Source organism: Myxine glutinosa, chromosome 10 (assembly GCF_964187855.1).
Source record: "Myxine glutinosa chromosome 10, kmMyxGlut1.1, whole genome shotgun sequence".
Lineage (NCBI taxonomy): Eukaryota > Metazoa > Chordata > Myxini > Myxiniformes > Myxinidae > Myxine > Myxine glutinosa.
Genome location: NC_136270.1, coordinates 10,848,038 through 10,867,716, shown reverse-complemented (window position 1 = coordinate 10,867,716; position 19,679 = coordinate 10,848,038). Strand labels below are relative to the sequence as shown.

General features: G+C 40.3%; 1 protein-coding gene across 1 annotated transcript in view; it reads right to left on the bottom strand.

Annotated features, from left to right (window-relative positions):
- TBR1 (T-box brain transcription factor 1) overlaps positions 1–12,535 on the bottom strand; it is an 81,182-nt gene extending 68,647 nt beyond the window's left edge. Inside the window, exons 1-3 of the mRNA XM_068125814.2 lie at positions 11,850–12,535; positions 6,398–6,552; positions 4,888–5,009 (exon numbers count right to left, since the gene is read on the bottom strand). Of these exons, the coding sequence (XP_067981915.2) occupies positions 4,888–5,009; positions 6,398–6,552; positions 11,850–12,535 (963 nt within the window). The remainder of the gene's footprint in view (positions 1–4,887; positions 5,010–6,397; positions 6,553–11,849) is intronic.
- Between the last annotated feature and the right edge of the window lie 7,144 nt (positions 12,536–19,679).

Below are 19,679 nucleotides of genomic sequence, written 5' to 3'. Positions count from 1 at the left end.
GCAGACTGGAAGTTTGGGACGATTACACCTCACCACCAAGTAATTCAAAACACCTCACCACCAAGTAATTTAAAACACCTCACAGCCATAAAACACGTAATAAAAACACCTCACCATCACAAAATTAAAAACACCTCACCACCACGAAAGTGAAAACACCTCACAGCCATCAAACACGTAATAAAAACACCTCATAGCCGTAAAACACGTAATAAAAACACCTCACCACCACAAAATTAAAAACACCTCACCACCACGAAAGTGAAAACACCTCACAGCCATAAAACACATAATAAAAACACCTCATAGCCGTAAAACACGTAATAAAAACACCTCAACACCCCAAAATTAAAAACACCTCACGGCCATCAAACACGTAATAAAAACACCCCACAGCCATAAAACACGTAATAAAAACACACCACCACAAAATTAAAAACACGTAATAAAAACACTTCACAGCCATAAAACACATAAGAAAAACACCTCACCACCACTAAATTAAAAACACTTCACAGCCATAAAACACGTAATAAAAACACCTCACCACCACGAAATTAAAAACACCTCACAGCCATAAAACACGTAATAAAAACACCTCACCACCACAAAATTAAAAACACCTCACAGCCATAAAACACGTAATAAAAACACCTCACCACCACAAAATTAAAAAACACCTCACAGCCATAAAACACATAATAAAAAACACCTCACAGCCATAAACCACGTAATAAAAACACCTCACAGCCATAAAACACGTAATAAAAACACCTCACAGCCATAAAACACATAATAAAAACACCTCCCAGCCATAAAACACGTAATAAAAACACCTCCCAGCCATAAAACACGTAATAAAAACACCTCCCAGCCATAAAACACGTAATAAAAACACCTCACCACCACAAAAATAAAAACACCTCACAGCCATAAAACACGTAAAAAAAAACACCTCACTGCCACGAAATTAAAAACACGTCACCACCACATCATTTAAAAACACCTCACCACCAAGAAATTCAAAACACCTCACCACCATGTACGTAAATCAAAACACCTCACAACCATGTGATTTAAAAACACCTCACCACCATGTGATTTTAAAACACCTCACCACCACATCATTTAAAAACACCTCACCACCACATAATTCAAAATACCTCACCACCACGTGATTCAAAACCACCACAACGTTATTTTAAAAAACTTCACAACCACGGAAACAAAAGTTTGAGGGAGTCGTTAAGTGACAACACTTTGGTGCATATGTATGTATATATATATATACATATTAGCGGGGTCACCCGTGGGAATCCACGGGCATGGATGTGTGTGACGAATTTTAAATATATGTCGACTGTTATTTTAGGCGGTGTATTTTCGTTTATCATCATGGCGCGATTTTAAAATATATATCTCTGCATTTTCCTCTCCAATACCTCCTCACACTTTACACGCACACCGGCCCATGCTTACATATACACACACACACACACACACACACACACACATATACACCCACACACATACACACACACACACAGACACATATACACATATGTATCCACATATATGCACATTATACACATATATACATCTCCACACACACACACACACACACACACACACACACATACACACACACACACACACACACACACAGACACACACACACACACACACAGACACACATATACACATACACACACAACAACATGCATTTTAAGGCCATTTTCCCTGCTAGAGCGGGGGTTAGCCTACACACACATACACACACATATATGCATGCATGCACGCACGCGCGTGCGCGCACGCACACACACACGCACACACACACACACACGCACACACACACACACACACACACACACACACACACACACACACACACACACACACACACACACACACGTGCACACACACACACACACACACACACACACACACACACACACACACACACATATATGCACGTGCACACACACACATACACACACACACGTACACATGTCCCACATGTATATATCCCACATCCCACATGTATATACATGTTTAAAGTGTACGTGCCCTTCCCCCCTCCCCCACCCGGCAACGCTGGGTACTTCTGCTGGTAACTAATAAAATAAAAACGAAGAAATATCTCTCGGTAATTTCATGAAACTTGGTGGAATTGGATGAAATTCGCTTGGTGAATTCACTCGGTTTATTCGGTTCGGCTCGGTTCACTCGGTTTAAAGAAAAAGCGATAATGTCGACATGTTGCCGTCTGTGTCATGTTGGGCGGTGTATGATACTTGTTGGCGGTGTTGGGCGGTGATATGGTGTATTTTTAAAAATATATCTCTGCGTTTTCCCGCGTTGCTGACACCGAGTCTAAAACCATCAATAAAAATGAAATCAGATGGCGAGTTAGATTGGAGATAAAGGCGTGAGAGAGACTCAAGATCCGAAGGATCGGATCGGATTTTCTCTCCGTTTTTTTTCAACCGAGTCTAAAACTATGTTAGCGACTGCGAAAAATGAAATGATATATCGAATTAGAATTGAAATAAAACTGTGTGAGAGAGAAAGACAGCACGGGCCGAACTAAACAGGCCTCAAAGCTATTCGAGAAGGAGTGGGTGGAGCTACTCTGCAAACCGAGTAAGCCACACCCCCGGACAGATGTCCAACAGACAGACAGAATCACCGTAGCTTATTATAATATATATATATATATTATATATATATATATATATATATATATATATATATATATACAGACTTGGCATTCAATATGGAATATTTTTATTTTCTTGACTTGGGTTTACTTTCTGAACTCAGTATATCAATCTGGTGAGTTTCTTTTACCCTTCGGTGATGTCTTTGTTGAATCAACCATGTCACTGATTGTGTTTCGCAGCAAGAAGTCAATAACAGGATTATATCACAGGTGGCGTGACAAAATGTAAGGACAGGTACATTTGATGATTGGCTTCACAATCGGGTATATAAGGGTTGTTGCGTTCTGTATTAGTGGAAAACAACTGCTGCACATCTACAAAAGTTATTGCCGCTTCCTCTGGAGATGGTCCGTCAACTTGACAATGCTGTTTGTCATGGAGTGGTGGCTTTACGAAATTCTGGCATGAAACAGCGTGCTATTGCTCGGCAGTATGGCATCACTCAAGGTCAGGTGTCAAAGATCCTGAAACGAAATGCTCAGAGGGGTGTCCCTACTCCAATACCGAGGCCAGGACGTCCACGCAGAACCACAAGGAGAGATGATCGCCAGTTGCACCGGTTAGTCTGCAATGGCCGTACCAAGTCAGCTAATCGGCTTAGGGCTGAGTGGCAGCAACTGACAAATGTGCCTGTATCCAGAAGGCTAGTCAACCAACGACTGGAAAGCCACGCCTGACCAGACAACACAGCCAGCGCCGATTGCAGTGGGCCAGAGAGCACCGTCAATGGCAGCCAGGACACTGGAATCACGTGACCTTCAGTGACGAGTCTAGATTTCTGGTCTATCGTCAAGATGGCCGCGTCCGAGTGCGCAGACAAGTGCATGAACCCCACAACGAAGATTGTATAGTGCCAAGAGTCCAAGCTGGAGGTGGTGGGGTGACCATTTGGGCTGCTTTTCATGCAGGGGGCAAAACTGACCTGGTTGTTCTGAATGGAAAGCTGAACCAGTTCAAGAACAGGGTCATTCTGGAAGAAACATTGCTTCCATTTTCTTGTGCAGCCTTTCGAGGAAACTTTATCTTCCAAGATGACAATGCACGGCCTCATCATGCTCGCATGATCCAGCACTTTCTTGCTGACCGTGGTGTAGAGCATGTGGAGTGGCCTGCCATGTTCCCGGATATGAATCCGAGAGAGAACTTGTGGGCAGAATTAACGCGTCAAATCGACAACTTGGACCAGCAGCCTACCTCTGTGCGTGAATTGCAGCAGACTATTGTCACTGCATGGCAAGCGATTCCTGTCCAAACCTTGGCAAATCTCGTGAACAGCATGCCTCGACGTGTACGTGCTCTCCTGAATGCTCGTGGGGGTTACACGAAGTACTGAACTGTAATTTTACTGTCCGTAATCCCAGTCATAATTTAGCTTTTGTTTTTGTTGAATTTTTTTTTGGCTAATGTGCAAAATAAAGAGATACTTCTGGAAAACGTACAGAAGTTTAACACAGTACTGTCCATGAATTGAGTTCGATATCAGTTTACATCACTTTCAAGGATCAATTTATTTGCTTCGAAATATCAAATGTGGTTTTGTTTCTTTTAAAGGTCACATTAACAAAATCTCGAATAATTTCAACATAATTCCAATGAACTTTTGGTTCTAAGTCATCTTGAAAAGTAAGTTCACCCCCACAAAAAAAAAATTCCATATTAAATGCCAAGTCTGTGTGTGTGTATATATATATATATATATATATATATATATATATATATATATATATATATATATATATATATATATATATATATATATATATATATATATATATATGAAAGATCCGGATCGAGAAACCAGACTTTTAAAAGTGATTCTTCACCATTGAGAGATGGCACCAAAAACTATATATAGCATGATATTTCAAAACGTGGACAGTTTATGACAAAGCTTAGTGGACAAAAAGCAAAAGCTTGACAAAAAAAAGCCGATTACATTTTGGTTGAGGTCCGGATACAGATGCGGCCTATCAGTGGGATACAAATCATAAACTGTTCAATGTTCATCCTGGAGGATGTACGCACTCTACCAAGTGCCATTCTAGTTTGTGTATGCTTCTCAACAAAATGATTTTTTTTTCTCCAAGTATTTCCAAAGCACGTGCATCCGGTGCTTACATTACACAACATGAGGTGCAGTGCTTTCCGCATGTGCATTTACCTGGCACGTGTTGTTTGATCCTCCCTTGTTGTTGGTGAGCTTTAACTTTCCAAAGGAGATTTCCTGGCGCATCCAGTGCGCCCCGGTGTTGGGGGAGTCCGGGTGCAGGTACACACGGTTTCCTGTGGAGAGTACATGCATGCATCATGCATGTGCATGTGCATTTGAGCGTTGTGAGCTCTGGCCATGCGCCCCCGCATCATGCATGTGCATTTGAGCGTTGTGAGCTCTGGTCATGCGCACCGCAAGCGCACTGTGACGGCACGCGAGAACGTGGCGCATGACGGCACCGAGGGCACAGTGCATGATGGAACCACAGGCATGGCACATGATGGCACCGAAAGCAGGGCCCATGACGGCACCGAGGGCACGGCGCACGACAGCACAGAGGGCATGGAGCATGACAGCACCAAGGGCACGGCGCATGACAGCACCGAGGGCATGGCACATGATGGCATCCAGAGAGCGCACAGCACATGATGGCACCGAAAGCAGGGTGCATGATGGCATCGAGGACACGGCGTATGACAGCACAGAGGGCATGGCGCATGATTGCATCAAAAGCAGGGCGCATGACAGCACCGAGGGCATGGCGCATGACAGCACCGAGAAAGAGCACGGCACACGATGGCACCAAAAGCACCGAGGGCAGGGCACATGATGGCACCGAGGGCACGGCGCATGACGGCACCGGGAGCATGGCGTATGGCAGAACCGAGAGCATGGCATATGTTGATGGCACAGAGATGATGGCACAGAGAACATGGCGCATGATGGCACAACGAACACAGCACATAACGGCACCGAGAGCGCACCGTGATGGCACCACGGGCGAGCAATTCACGAGCGATTTCGAAAACCTTTTATTGCGCACTCGACGTGAGCAGAGTAAAAAAAAAAAATCCATCTGTTATCGTACTTGAAAAGCGGGAATCTGCGCGTTTTACACACTAAAAGTATAAATAAAATGTGTTTTATCAAAAGCAGGATTTGGGTGTGCAGGTGGGGGGTGGCGGGTGGAGGGGGGGGGGGGGACAAATCGGGCAGGTGATTACGCACCTTATATAAAACGGAACTGAGACGAGCCGGCGATTAAAGCACGTGTTTGTAAAATAATTTGATGAGTCGTTAACTTTATCACCCGTGTGAAACTTTCAAACCGGAGCTGTCTCAAACATGAAAGCGTTTTTGCGACGTCGCTCTGCGCGCACTGCTCGGTGATGCCACAGCCCCAATTCCCGCGTTTTTTTACGCGCACGTGTTCGCTCCCCATATTTCTCTTTGTCAAGCAAAATGTCACCTCCCTCCTTCCCTACCCCACATGCTCATGTCATCGGTGGTAAGGCGTGGAAATCTCAGCAAGAAGGCACGCAATTCATGCCCAACCGCGTGTCTACCGAAACTATATGGTAGGTTAATCGTGGGCTAGAGTGCGGCACACAATCCACAGAGACACGGCAGTGTTACAAAATGGAAAGTATTTTTGTCTGCATCTTTGTGTCGAACTGACCTTGCACGTTTGTGTCCGCCTTCCCGCACGGCACCCATTTTCCACCTTGGAAGCGCCAATGGTTCGGGTCTGCGAGGACAACGTCCACGAAGATGTTGTAATGGGCGGTCGGGTCCAGTCCCGACACCGTGAAGCTCAAGAAGGGGAACATCCTCCTGCACCCGGGGATGGTCACATGAGAAGGTCCACACGAGCTGGCTGAGGAGATGGGAATGTTATACACAGAACACACACCGTGTATTGTAGTATTAAATCTAGTTACTCTGGTGTGCACATGAGATGTACATGTGGGACGTGCATGTGGGCATGGAAATGGGTGCACGCGCACATATTTATTAAGGCAATCACTTTGAGTGACGTCATTCAAAAAGATCTTGAAACGAGATCCTCAAGATTGTCCAAAAAAACCAAAACGGTTTTATATTTATTTTAATCGATAATAATCAATTATTATATATTTAAAGCAGCAGAAACCATGGTAAAAATACCACGGTAGAAAATAAGAGGGCCTTAAATTATTGCGCTGGCTAAAAGAGCTAAAAAAAATGGCAGGTTCTCAAAAAGGAATGTTTTAGCAATGGTATGCACCTGCACTTAAAGTAAAGAAAAGAGGAAAATTAGTTTAACAACTCATTAATTTATTCAAAACATTTGATTGTGCAAACTTACAATGGATTATGTGAAGATAGTTTTACATTTAGGAACGAAGTACAGGCTGTCCACAAAGTCTTGTTCCAGTTTGAAAATTTCATGACAAAAAAAGCCAATAGAGTTGTTAGATACTCCTTTAAATACTTTTACACACACACACACACACGTGTATAAATATAATTATATATGTGTATATATATGTGTGTGTATGTATATATATATAGAAATAAATAAATATAAAGAAATAAAGAAATTTGTATATATATATATATATATATATATATATATATATATATATATATATATATATATATATATATATATATATATATATATATAAATATAAATATATATTAATATATATATATAAATATACATGCATATAAAACATGCATATAAAATAATAAAAATAAAATATACATACATATGTAAAAAAAAAATATATATATATATATGTTAAAAATATATATATATATATATATGTATATATATATATATATATATATGAGCATATATATACATATACACCACGTGGCAGCATATATATATATATATATATATATATATATATATATATATATATATATATATATATATATATATATATATATATATATATATATATATACATGCATATATACATGCATATATATATATATATATATATATATATATATATATATATATATATATATATATATATATATATATATATATATATATATATATATATACGCACATACATATATGTAAACATATATTTAAACAGTCGAGCATTTTGTCTTGAACCATTCCTGGGTGCTTTTTGAAGTTTGTTTGGGGTCATTGTCTTGCTGCAAGACCCATAACCTTCGACGGAGACCCAGCATTCTGACACTGGGTTGAACATTGCGCTCCAAAATGCCTTGGTGATCTGATTTTATGACGTCATGCACACATTCAAGGCACCGAGGCAGCACAGCAATCCCAAAACATCACTGAACCTCCTCCATGTTTGACTGTAGGGAAGGTGTTCCTTTCTTTGAAGGCTTCATTTTGTTTTCTGTAAACATAGACATGATGTGCTTCACCAAAAAACTCTCATTTGGTCTCATCTGTACACAGGACATTCACCCAGAAGGATTTTGTCTTGTTCCGGTGTGTTTTGGAAAACTCCAGTCGGGCTTTCTCAGCAGTGGGGTCCTCCTGTGTCTCCTACCAGAGAGCCCCCTTTCATTGAGTTGGTGACGGATGGTGCGAGTTGAGACTGTCGTACCTTCTGTCTGAAGGTCAGCTTGAATCTGTTTGGCAGTTAATCGAGGTGCTTTTTCCACCATTCGAACAATCCTTCGCTGCAATCTTCGATCAAGTTTTCACTTGCGGCACGTCCAGGGAGGTAGGCTACAGTGCCATGGGCCTTAAACTTCCTGATAACATTGCGTACGGTGGTCACAGGAACATCAAGGTCGCTGGAGATGGACTTGCAGCCTTGAGATTGTCCATGCTTGGCTACAATCCTGTGTCTGACCTCCTCAGACAATTCTCTGGTTTACTTTCTTTTCTCCATGCTCATTGCGGTACACACAGTGACACAAAACAGCAGAACGACTCCTTTTCTCGATTCAAACTGGTTGAATGAGTGATTTTTTTTATATTGCAGGCACCTGCAACTCACCACAGATGAGTTCAATTCCAAAGGAAAGGAGAATCACCTGCTTAAAATCTAATTATTTCTAACAACCTCGAAAAAGGTGCCAATAATATTGTCTGGGTCATTTCAGGATTTCTATGTGGGTTGAGCTAAGATTTAGTAATTATTACACCTTTTTTGTTTTGTCCCACTGCAAACCAAAGAAATACAAACGTGTATACAGAGATTTTTTTATTTCAACCATTTTCTGGAAAAAATGGTGCATTATTTGAAAAAAGTGCAAAGGTGCCAATATTTTTGGCCAAGACTGTACACACACACGCACACACACACATATATATATATATATATATATATATATATATATATATATATATATATATATATGTTTATTCGCATATATTAGGAAGAAAATACGTAATTGTACTTATTTCTATGCACATGTTTGTTTCGATGGACCTTCATTTGCCATATGTTGGAATGCCGTTATTACATCAGGTTCGTTGAACTTCTCACATATGAGACGAATCAGGTTTGGGTGTTGGGATGTTCAGCACGTGCTTACAGTGCTGCTTTAACTATACACCGCACTACAGAGTGACTTAGTTAAATAATGCAGTTTTAATCGCAAAAGAAAGCTCAATTTGTAACTTTGCTCGCTTTTCGTTTGGAGATCGAAAAATTTCTCCAAATAAATCAGTCCTGAAGATAATTCGTGTGAAAATACCTTTTGGATCTTTTTGGATGACCAATATTATTGGATATATTAAAAATATCCATTTCAAGAAGATAAACAAAATTAAAAATGTTTTACAGTTTGTAATTCTGGAAATTATTATTTTAAATGCTGGCACAGCTTGGTTCCACACATAACAGATGGTGATAGAAAAGGTAACATGCACCTTTCCTTTATAAAGGTAAGTATGGTAAAATGCAAGAATAAAAGTACTCACAAATAATTGTAATCGAAAAATGCTGTTTTGAATAAGATCGATAAATAATTTTTTTTTTCCTCATTTGAACTTTTCATTCGTGAAACGGAATTTTCAATACGGAACAACAAATAGAATATTTGTTTCGTTACAACAGCGGTGTCATGTGGTTTGGTTATTATTTTGTCCGGTTGCTTGTTTCCGTGTTATTAATATTATGGTGCATGCCTCATATAATAAGATGGGCGGTCGGGTCCAATCCCGGAACAGTGAAGGTCAACAAAGGGAACATCCTCATGCATCCGGGAACTATCATATATATAGTGCATATATATATATGCTATGTGTATATGTATGTACATGTGTATATTTTTGTACATGCATATATAAGTATGTATGAATTGGCTATGTGTATATATATGTACATGTATATATTTTTATACATGCACATATATATGTATGTACAGGCTATGTGTATATGTATGTGCACATTTTTGTACATATATATATATATATATATATATACATATATAGGCTATGTGTATATGTATGTACATGTGTATATTTTTGTACATGCATATATAAATATGTATGTATAGGCTATGTGTATATGTATGTGCACATTTTTGTACATATATATATATACATATATAGGCTATGTGTATATGTATGTACATGTGTACATTTTTGTACATGCATATATATATAAATATGTATGTATAGGCCATTTGTATATGTATGTACATGTGTATATATTTATACATGCATATATATATATATATATATATATATATATATATATATATATATACTTCTGTATGTATAGGCTATGTCTATATGTATGTACATGTGTATATTTTTGTACATGCATATATATAAATATGTATGTATAGGCTATGTGTATATGTATGTACATGTGTATATTTTTGTACATGCATATATATATATATATATTTTTTGTACATGCATATATATAAATATGTATGTATGTATCGACTATGTGTAATGTATGTACATGTGTATATTTTTATACATGTATATATATATAATATTATATATATATATATATATATATATATATATATATATATATATATATATATATATATATATATATATATATATATATATATATATATATATATATATATATATATACGTATATATATATATATATATATATATATAGGCTATGTGTATATGTATGTACAAGTGTATATTTTTGTACATGCATATATAAATATGTATGTATACGCTATGTGTATATGTATGTACATGTGTATATTTTTGTACATGCATATATAAATATGTATGTATAGGCTATGTGTATACGTATGTGCATGTGTACATTTTTGTACATGCATATATATATATATATATATATATATATATATATAAATATGTATGTGTTGGCTATGTGTATATGTATGTACATATATAAATATGTATGTATAGGCCATTTGTATATGTATGTACATGTGTATATTTTTGTACATGCATATATATAAATATGTATGTATAGGCTATGTGTATATGTATGTACATGTGCATATTTTTGTACATGTATATATATATATATATATATATATATATATATATATATATATATATATACAATATACATATATATATATACCTCGTATAGGCTATGTGTATATGTATGTACATGTGTATATTTTTTTGTACATGCATATATATAAATATGTATGTATAGACTATGTGTATATGTATGTACATGTGTATATTTTTGTACATGCATATATATATATATATATGTATAGGCTATGTGTATATGTATGTATATATATATATATATGTATAGGCTATGTGTATATGTATGTATAAATATGTATGTATAGGCTATGTGTAGATGTATGTACATGTGTATATTTTTGTACATGCATTTTTGTGCGGGTCTGTGTGTGTGTGTGTGTGTGTGTGTGTGTGTGTGTGTGTGCGTGCGTGCGTGCGTGTGTGTGTGTGTGTGTGAAAAAAGTTGTCGCAAAGTCAGCACGAGGCGATGAATGATCCAGAGTGAGGCGGCAAGTTGTAAAATGCGACCAAACTCACGGGCGTGTAACAAGTGTCGACCACGAGGAACACGATCCGGCTCCGATACGAACCCGCGATCCGAATGCAAATCGCACAGAGAAAAAAACTCACTGCGTTTCCATCCGATGCTGCTGCGGAGAGGGAGAACCTGCGGCCCGAAAGCACCCGCTGAGGTGACGTCACTTACCTGCCCTGTTTGGTGATGATCATCTCGGTCTGGTGCCGGTGGAACTTGAGCCAGAGCGCGCGGTTGCACAGGTACACGTGCGCCTTCCCGGGCACGAGACCCGCCGTTCCGGGAGCCAGCTGGTAGAACGAGCCCCCCTGGTGGTACCCGTGGCCGTACTGTTGTGGGTACGAGTACCCCGCGAACGGCTGAGAGTTGGGCGAGGCGGCGATGAAGGTGCCGTACGGGCCTCCGGGCAGCACGGACTGCGCGGGCACGTATCGCCCCGAGCTTCCCACGGTGAACGCGGCGTGGCCCGAAACCTGCTGTCCCGCGTACGGGAACATAACGCCGGGCGCGGGAACCTGTCCGCTCGCAGCAGGTGCGAATTTGTCCGCCTGTTCGTCGAAGGAAATCCGAGTGTCGCCCGTCTCTCCCAGCAAGTACACGGAGCTCTTCAGCACTTCCTCGTGCGCTTCCTTGGAAGCCGCCAACGAGAAAGCCCCCCCGGCGGAGCCGCCGCCGAAGCCGCACAGTTTGTGCAGGGAACCGGTCCGGAAGGAGCTCTCGGGCTGAGCGCTCAAGTCATCTTTGAAGGAAAGTTCCACCTCGAAGCCCGGCTGCTGGTAGAGGCGGTTCGCGAAACTCTGGAAGCTCGGAGAGAGCTTCATGGAAGGGGTGGCGACGCACATATGGGCCAGCTGCATCGTGTCCGTGAGTGCGCGTACGAGCCAGCAGGGGGTCCCCGCAAGCGGACGCGCCTAACGGATTTAAACCTCCGCCCCCCTCGTCCCCCACTCCCTCCGTAGACCCACCGGGAACCCGGACTCGTGCGATTGGTCATCCGGTGGCGCTTTCGATCCGGTACCCGCAGCATCCGGAACCTCCCCGTGACGGATCCATGCGGGTCGACACGAGGCACTGAAAAGCCACGTTAACGGCGACCGACGCGGCCGAGCGGGACCCACGACCTTTGCACGAAGCTCGATCACACGAGCCCTATTCATGGTGATACCCGACGTCGCTCCGGTCTTAATATTGAAACGAAACGGTTTCGCCAGCAGCAGCAGCAGCACCTGCCACGGGCCCGTTACGCACGGAGCACGTCGCCGGGCCCGGCGCTGCCAAAACCGACTCAAATCAGGGGGAAAGCACAACAGGCGAAGCGAACAAATCCCGATAAATGAAACATTCGGAGAAAAAAACATATATATATATATGTATAAACGAACGAAAACTCCAAGTTCGAATCGCGCACAGGTCGTTTGGTCGGCCAATCGCATTGGGAATAAAAACGAGAATCATGGAATGTTTCGAAACAAAGTGGAGACTTAACTTCTGATGTGCCAAATGACAAGTCTGTCGGACAAAAGTATTTATCGTCGAATATAACAAAGACGCATCTGAATTGAGCGAGTTAATGATACCTGGAAGGTGCGAGCAAGCATACCTTTTCATTCTAAGATAAAACAAACACCTGAAAACAACTATTTCATATTCAGTTACCTTTCGATCACCATGTGTATATTTAAATATATAACACACCTTTCCCTTCGTGCGATTGTATATTTGTTTTTTTTAAAGTCTGTCAAATCTTTTCTCTTTGTACAAGGTGGGCACAAACTTTTTGCTTGTCGGACAATCTTCTCGGTGCAACCCCATTTTTACCTGCGCCACCGAAATTGTCCGAAGATTGTGTTTCACACCTGTTTTGTCTGTCTTTGAGTATCTCAGAGTTGTGGACGGAATGGGACGAAACTTGGTGGACGAGTTGGTCAGGTGAAAAGAACAAGCCGATTCGATTTTGGTTCAGGTTCGAATCCAGACCCGACCAATTAGTGAGTGCCCTTCTTGATTGTTCTATTTTGCAGGTGACAGACGCCGGTGAATTTATGATCGAGGAAAGACTTCTTGCTCCCTTCCGTGAAGCATTACCGACATCGGACAAAAAGGCTTTCTCAACCGGGACAAGAAAAATCCTTCTGCTCGTCCAGCATCACGTGGACATTGTCGAAGTGCGGGTGACTCATATAACACGTGTTCCGATAACATGTTTTCACTACAGAACGGATTTAATTCATGCAGTAACTTTCAATACAGAATTCAAAAAAACATTTTCAAGCAAAATCAACAGCAATTCCTTAAAAATCACAGCAACTTTTAAGGAGTGTTACCCCCGTCGAACCTTCTCCGGGCTTATCAGGGAATGTGATGCAGATTAATTAATGTGATGCTGTTAATTCACCCCAGATCCCCTTTTTCAAAATTCCGACTTCTTTCCTGGAAGTCCTAGCAGTGTCCATGTTTTTTTTACCTCTCACCTCCCCCCCCTTCCCATTCCTCCTTCCCCACCTTCCCATGCCCTACCCCCTTCCCATGCCTCCTCCCCCTCCCATGCCTCCTCCCCCTCCCATGCCTCCTCCCCTCCCCTTCCCATGCCTCCTCCCCCCAAGCCCTCTCCCTCCAACAGATCTCCGATGTCCCTCTCTCCATCTTGTCTGCCGCTCCCTTTATCATGGTTTATGTGTTAGTTTGTCTTTTTGTGATCAATGCTAGCTCTTACACGAGCCTCGATCTTGTATACAAAAAAAAAGAGAAGATGATGAGCTCAGCATCAAGACATTCTGGTGCCAGTTTAACATCAAGATGGCAATTGATATCACCGGTGATGCCTGGGATGGGGTCACTTATCGGTGCATCAATGGAGCGTGGAGGCACCTCTGGCGAAAGACAGTGATTGAGTTCAGAGGTTTCACAGAGGCTGAAGTGAGCGAAGCGAGGCAACAGATTGTGGACATACCCCAGCAAGTGGGATTTTTGAGGAGGTTGACAAAGATGATGTTGAGGATTTGCTTCTCTCCCACAGGGAGGAGCTGAGCAATGAAGATTGCCTCTGGAGGAGAAGCGCATCAGAGAAGAATCACAATCAAGTCCTGAAGAGGATGAGCCTGTTAGAACCCTCACGACGAAGGTCGTAGCTAAAGGTTATTGGTCGATTAAACTTTCAAGCAGGCCATCCCACCAAGTTGATGGATGAAGCCGTCGCCATCTTTGACGAACGTGATCCTGACCACGTGATAAGTTTCAAGGGGCGCAGGGGAGATGGAGAATGTCCTGCGATGTTAAAGGGAGGTCCACGAACAGAAAATGAAGGCAGCCGCTCAAATCTCCATTATGAAGTTCTTCAAAAAAAAATCCCAAGCGAATCGGCCTTCACTTCATCTTCTGCCTCAACTGGACAGCCCGCCACACATGATTAAGCCTGCCATATGCAACCCCAATCATGGTAACACTTGTGAAAAAGTAATGTTACTGCTTTTTTGGGGTTTTTCTCTGTCTTCCACGTTGAAAGGTTGAAATCTTCCCCGTTTGGGTCATAACCCCGATTTTTGCATGTTGAATATTTCCCCCAATAACGGGGTGTTTCGCGGGAACACATCCCCTGCGTTATACGAGGGTCACCTGTATCCTGTTTAACATCACAACGGAAATCAACGCCAAAACGTTCTTCAGAATTAGGCATTCCCCGTTCAACGTTGATGTTCATCATGACAAGCGTTACGCCTGGGTCCCCCGTCGGCGAAGTGATGTGAGTTGACAAAGTGGAAGACGCAAGGCGGCCATCTTGGATTTTGACGTGACGACCCAATTTTCAATAGCGTTCTCCCTTATGCATAGATACACCCACACACTAGATTAGAAGTTAGTAGTTCCTTTATATTTCAAGATATTTCGTTCACAAGGTTCAGACATATATATATATATATATATATATATATATATATATATATATATATATATATATATATATATATATATATATATATATACGGTGGCGGCCATCTTGTATTTTGACGTAGCGACCCAATTTTCAATAGCGTTCTTCCTTTTGCCTAGATACACCCACACACCAGATTAGAAGTTAGTACTTCGCTTATTTTTCAAGATATTCCGCTCACAAGGTTCAGACAGACATGGCGGCGGCCATCTTGGATTTTGACGTAGGTTGCACCCACACCAAATTAAAATTCGGTCCTTCGCTTACGCACGCACGTACGGACGCATGCACGGACGGAGGGGGAAACCATGGTCCCCCTTTCGCTCCGCGGTGCGACGGGGGCCAAAAAGGGATCTTGGCTTGAAGACATGAGCCTGGACACATCGATGAACTCGGTGATAGGGACTCTGATGCGCGAAACACTCTTGGGGCATTTTCCCCACTCATTAATCACAACATGCAGGTGTGCAAAAACCTCACTGCAAAACGACTTTGTGCCCACCCTGTACACCTACCTACCTACCTGTACATGCTTCGTTTACACACACACACAGATGCCTGCGAATCACCAGGGTAACAGTTTATAGCTGGGTCGAGATTCGAAACCAGGCTCGAAACCTCAAAACCAAGTGTACACATATCGCTAACGGCCACCACTCGAACTCCATGACACATCAACAACAAATTGTACGTTAAAAGCACAACTTGTGATTCGTCGTTAAGTTGCTTCACTTCGTCAACAAAATGTCCAAGTAACTTCGTTGTGCTACCGATCCATGTGTTGTTGACTGGAAGTCGCAAAACTATCGTGAACTTGCATTTGTCCGACCCTATTCCGTCAAATTTGCTTCATTGTGAAATAAATCAGAGAAAATGGTCGTTCACGTTGAAAACGTGAACACCCATGTGAGCGAATTTATTTCGAGTGACATAACAAGCAGTGAGTGTAAAGTAGACCAAGGAATACCCAGGAGCGCCAGACCACTTGGTACCCGCAGTTTCGGTCGGGAATTTGTCATCCGTTCAGCGTGCCGGCACACAATGGCCTACTCTGTTCAGAAACCACAGTGGGATCGTTAACGTCCATCAACTAATGCTAGCGGAAAGGCCAGACGGCATAACGTCCATCCGAGTGACGACCCCACCTGCGAAGAACAAATCCGATGGTTTACGATCGGGTCGGGAAACAAACTAAAAAGGTAAATATACCTGCTTCTGGCGGAAAAACTGAAAAGGTAAATGTACCTTCTGCACTTCAACACAAATTGTGCTTCAACAAAGTACAAACAGTAATCAAGGTAAAAGTGCCTTCATCAGACGAGGGCCATTAGTGCAACTGGGAATGAAAAAAAATGCCATGCCCAGCAGGATTAAGTAATCTGTGATAATAGAGTAGGATTATGCAATCTGTGATAATAGAGTAGGATTATGCAATCTGTGATAATAGAGTAGGATTATGCAATCTGTGATAATAGAGTAGGATTATGCAATCTGTGATTATAGAGTTGGATGATGCAATCTGTGATTACAGAGTTGGATGATGCAATCTGTGATTATGGAGTAGGATTATGCAATCTGTGATTACAGAGTAAGAAGATGTAATCTATGATTATAGAGTAAGATGATGTAATCTGTGATTATAGAGTTGGATGATGCAATCTGTGATTATGGAGTAGGATTATGCAATCTGTGATTATATTATAGAGTAGGATTATGCAATCTGTGATTACAGAGTAAGAAGATGTAATCTGTGATTATAGAGTAAGATGATGTAATCTGTGATTATAGAGTAGGATGATGTAATCTGTGATTATAGAGGAGGATGATGTAATCTGTGATTATAGAGTAAGAAGATGTAATCTGTGATTACAGAGTAGGATTATGCAATCTAATTATAGAGTAGGAAGATGGAATCTGTGATTATGCAGTAGGATTATGCAATCTGTGATTATAGAGTAAGAAGATGTAATTTGTGATTATAGAATAAGATGATGTAATCTGTGATTGTAGAGTAAGATGATGCAATCTGTGATTATAGAGTAGGATGATGTAATCTGTGATTATAGAGTAAGAAGATGTAAAGTGTGATTAAAGAGTAAGAAGATGTAATCTGTGATTATAGAGTAAGAAGATGTAATCTGTGATTATGGAGTACGAAGATGTAATCTGTGATTATCGAGTAGGATTATGCCATCTGTGATTATCGAGGAGGATGACGTAATCTGTGATTATAGAGTAGGATGATGCAATCTGTGATTATGGAGTAGGATTATGCAATGTGATTATAGAGTAAGATGATGTAATCTGTGATTATAGAGTAAGATGATGTAATCTGTGATTATAGAGTAAGATGTTGTAATCTGTGATTACAGAGTAAGATGCTGTAATCTGTGATTATAGAGTAGGATGATGTAATCTGTGATTATAGAGTAGGATGATGCAATCTGATTATAGAATAGGATGATGCAATCTGTGATTATGGAGTAGGATTATGCAATTTGATTATAGAGTAGGATGATGTAATCTGTGATTATAGAGTAGGATGATGTAATCTGTGATTATAGAGTAAGATGATGTAATCTGATTATAGAGTAGGATGATGCAATCTGTGATTTATAGAATAGGATGATGCAATCTGTGATTATAGAGTAGGATGATGTAATCTGTGATTATAGAGTAGGATGATGGAATCTGTGATTATAGAGTAGGATGATGTAATCTGTGATTATAGAGTGGGATGATGCAATCTGATTAAAGAATAGGATGATGCAATCTGTGATTATGGAGTAGGATTATGCAATCTGATTATAGAGTAGGATGATGTAATCTGTGATTATAGAGTAAGATGATGTAATCTGTGATTATAGAGTAAGATGATGCAATCTGTGAGTATAGAGTAGGATGATGTAATCTGTGATTACAGAGTAAGAAGATGTAAAGTGTGATTAAAGAGTAAGAAGATGTAATCTGTGATTATAGAGTAAGAAGATGTAATCTGTGATTATGGAATAAGAAGATGTAATCTGTGATTATCGAGTAGGATTATGCCATCTGTGATTATCGAGGAGGATGACGTAATCTGTGATTATAGAGTAGGATGATGCAATCTGTGATTATGGAGTAGGATTATGCAATGTGATTATAGAGTAAGAGGATGTAATCTGTGATTATAGAGTAAGATGATGTAATCTGTGATTATAGAGTCGGACGATGTAATCTGTGATTATAGAGTAGGACGATGTAATCTGTGAGTATAGAGTAGGATGATGTAATCTGTGATTATAGAGTAAGAAGATGTAATCTGTGATTATAGAGAAGGACGATGTAATCTGTGATTATGGAGTAGGATTATGCAATCTGTGATTATAGAGTAGGATGATGTAATCTGTGATTACAGAGTACGATGATGTAATCTGTGATTATAGAGTAAGAAGATGTAAACTGTGATTATAGAGTAGGATGATGCAATCTGTGATTATGGAGTAGGATTATGCAATCTGTGATTACAGAGTAGGATGATGTAATCTGTGATTATAGAGTAAGATGTTGTAATCTGTGATTACAGAGTAAGATGCTGTAATCTGTGATTATAGAGTAGGATGATGTAATCTGTGATTATAGAGTAAGATGATGTAATCTGTGATTGTAGAGTAAGATGATGTAATCTGTGATTATAGAGTAAGAAGATGTAAACTGTGATTATAGAGTAGGATGATGCAATCTGTGATTATGGAGTAGGATTATGCAATCTGTGATTACAGAGTAGGATGATGTAATCTGTGATTATAGAGTAAGATGTTGTAATCTGTGATTACAGAGTAAGATGCTGTAATCTGTGATTATAGAGTAGGATGATGTAATCTGTGATTATAGAGTAAGATGATGTAATCTGTGATTGTAGAGTAAGATGATGCAATCTGTGATTATAGAGTAGGATGATGTAATCTGTGATTATAGAGTAAGAAGATGTAAAGTGTGATTATAGAGTAAGAAGATGTAGTCTGTGATTATGGAGTAAGAAGATGTAATCTGTGATTATCGAGTAGGATTATGCCATCTGTGATTATCGAGGA